This window comes from Humulus lupulus, chromosome 6 (assembly GCF_963169125.1).
Source record: "Humulus lupulus chromosome 6, drHumLupu1.1, whole genome shotgun sequence".
NCBI lineage: Eukaryota > Viridiplantae > Streptophyta > Magnoliopsida > Rosales > Cannabaceae > Humulus > Humulus lupulus.
In genome coordinates, this window is record NC_084798.1 from 202,682,301 (window position 1) to 202,685,002 (window position 2,702).

General features: G+C 31.3%; 1 protein-coding gene across 1 annotated transcript; it reads left to right on the top strand.

Moving 5' to 3' along the window:
* The first annotated feature begins 969 nt into the window (after positions 1 to 969).
* On the top strand, positions 970 to 2,461 carry LOC133785870 (zinc finger BED domain-containing protein RICESLEEPER 2-like). The gene is made up of 4 exons (XM_062225086.1): positions 970 to 1,047; positions 1,272 to 1,696; positions 1,794 to 2,314; positions 2,424 to 2,461. Exons 1-4 carry the CDS (start codon positions 970 to 972, stop codon positions 2,459 to 2,461), a joined length of 1,062 nt encoding a protein of 353 aa, XP_062081070.1.
* Positions 2,462 to 2,702: the final 241 nt, after the last annotated feature.

Sequence of the window (2,702 nt, forward strand, 5' to 3'; positions counted from 1 at the left end):
GTGTAGTGGATGGACCACTTCAACTTTCTCTAATGCATATAATACAAAAAAGAATGAAGCACTAGCTTTGTGTGAATGATTAAACATGTGTCAGAAAGTAATAATATATTTCTAAATTATAAGACAATATAATAGTATAGAAAAGTTGTGATATATAGTCAATAGTCATAGTCATATTATCAACTTTTCTTGTACAGATTCATATATATTAAGATAAAGATTAGGATTGGGTATATATATAGACTAAGTATATATATATAAATATAGAGGAATTCTCCTATAGGGACTTCACTTTAAGCCCTATCGGCGGGGCTCTCAGTGTTCTCGACCTTTGAACAGTTTTCGGCACGAGTTTTTTTTATGACCGTGTATATTGTAGCTATTTAGAGCATCAGCGCGATTTTCAGAAAATTCCGAATAGTTTACAATACAGAAAACTTGGTTAAAAAATGTTGTTGCATGCGTGACTAATTTTTTTTATTTGCGTGGAAATCAACATGTTTGAACCTAGTTTTCGGTATTGTAAACTATTCAGAATTTTCTGAAAATTTGCAGGATGCTCTAAATAGTTACAATATACACGGTCATAAAAAAAAATCGCGCCGAAAACTGTTCACAAGTCAAGAAACACTGAGAGCCCTACCGGTAGGGCTTAAAGTGAAACCCCTATAGAAGAATTGTCCTATAAACATATATAGTAATATATTGATATTAATATATATTTGAGTTGTTTATAGACTTTTGTTTAGTATTTATTTATTTTAGTTTTATGTATATCAGTGTGTATAATATATAAATATGAGTGAATGTGTATTTGTATATATTTTTATTTTCAATAAGAGTGATGTATATATTATAATAGTTTTATTGCAATATATATTTATTTTTGCATGTTCAAAATGTGTGTATGTATGTAATTATCATTTATATTCTCATATAATTGTGTTTTTGTCAATGTGTAGTGCAAAAATGAGTGAGATTGAAAATCTAACAGAAGACACTCCATCAACATATGGGCAAATGGAAGGAGCAACATCAACTACACCTGTAAGCTTGATTCAGTTCCCCCACCTCCAAATAATCATGATTAAGAAATCCAAGATGATATTGATAACGATGATAAGGGAAAGAGAAAGTTGACTTCCTTTGTTTGGAATCATTTCAAGAAGTAAAAAATCGATGGAGTTGAGAAGACTATTTGTAACTATTGTCAAAGGAAATTAGGTGGAGCAAGCAAAAATGGAATGAGACATTTACATGATCATTTTAAGATATGCCCTCTTAGGAAGAATCGAGATATAAAGCAATCAATCCTGAATCCAAGTAGGAAGAATGATGGAGGTACTTCACTAGTTGTTGCCCACACCTTTGATCAAGAGTTTTCAAGAGATAAACTTGCTAAGATGATCATTTTGCATGAGTATCTACTCAATATGGTCGAACATGATGGGTTTAGAGGTTTTGTCAACTCTCTCCAACCATTATTCAAGCATGTATCTCAAACTACTATTAGGAGAGATATATTGAAGATATATGAGAGTGAGAAGACTAAGACAAAGAACTCCATAAGTGACAATCGTAGTAGAGCTGCAATCACAACTGACATGTGGACATCAAACAATCATAAGAGAGGGTATATGGTGGTGACTGCACATTATATTGATGATTCTTGGATTTTGCGTAATCATATTATTATGTAATATAATAATTTATTTATGAAAATTGTGTTTTATGTCTATATTTAATATTATTGTATACTAACTACTTTTTATATGCATTAATCTGTATTGTAGGTTTATATATGTGACTGCCCCTCATACTGCTAAACTTCTGGCAAAAGAGTTGATGGAGTGTTTGGTTGCATGGTTTCTTGAACGTAAGTTGTCTACCTTAACTTTAGATAACTGTAGTGTGAATATTGCCATGATGGATCAAATGAAAGAAAAATTGAGAGGTGCTTCTTTACTTATGAAAGGAGAATTAGTTCATATGAAATGTAGTGCACATATCTTGAATTCGATTGTTCAAGAAGGATTAGAGGAAATTCAAAGTGGCATAGAAACTATTCGTGAGAGTGCATTTTTTTGGACTGCCACTCCAAAAAGAGTTGAAAAGTTTGAAGAGGCCAAGAAAGGACTGTCATGTTCAAGCAACAAAAAGCCAGTGCTTGATTGTAAGACTAGGTGGAATTCCACTTATCTGATGCTTACTAGTGCCATTGTTTATAAATATGCCTTTAGTCATCTAATACACACTAAGAAAAAGTACAAAAAAGAACCTAGTGAGCTTGATTGGCTTTTGGCTAAAGTTATGTGTGAGAAATTGAAGTTGTTTTACAATGCCACTGAGATGTTTTCCGGGACCACATATCCTACTGCTAATTTATTTTCCCCTAGGATTTGTGAAATTTGGTTGTTGTTTAGGGAGTGCCTTCAATCTTCATATGATGAGATTAAGATAATGACTACAAATATTGTAACACCCTCACTTATTTTAGTTAAAACCATATTTTAGGTGTTACGTTTTAAAACTATATCATAATTTCTTATTGCGGAAGTTTGGACATTTTTTTTTAAAACTTATTTCACATTATTTACATTAAACATAAAGTGTGTCTCAAACATATTATACATAATTATTAAATAACCCAATTTGTTTTCAAAACATAACTTCACACTTTATTACAAATATCACATTGATAA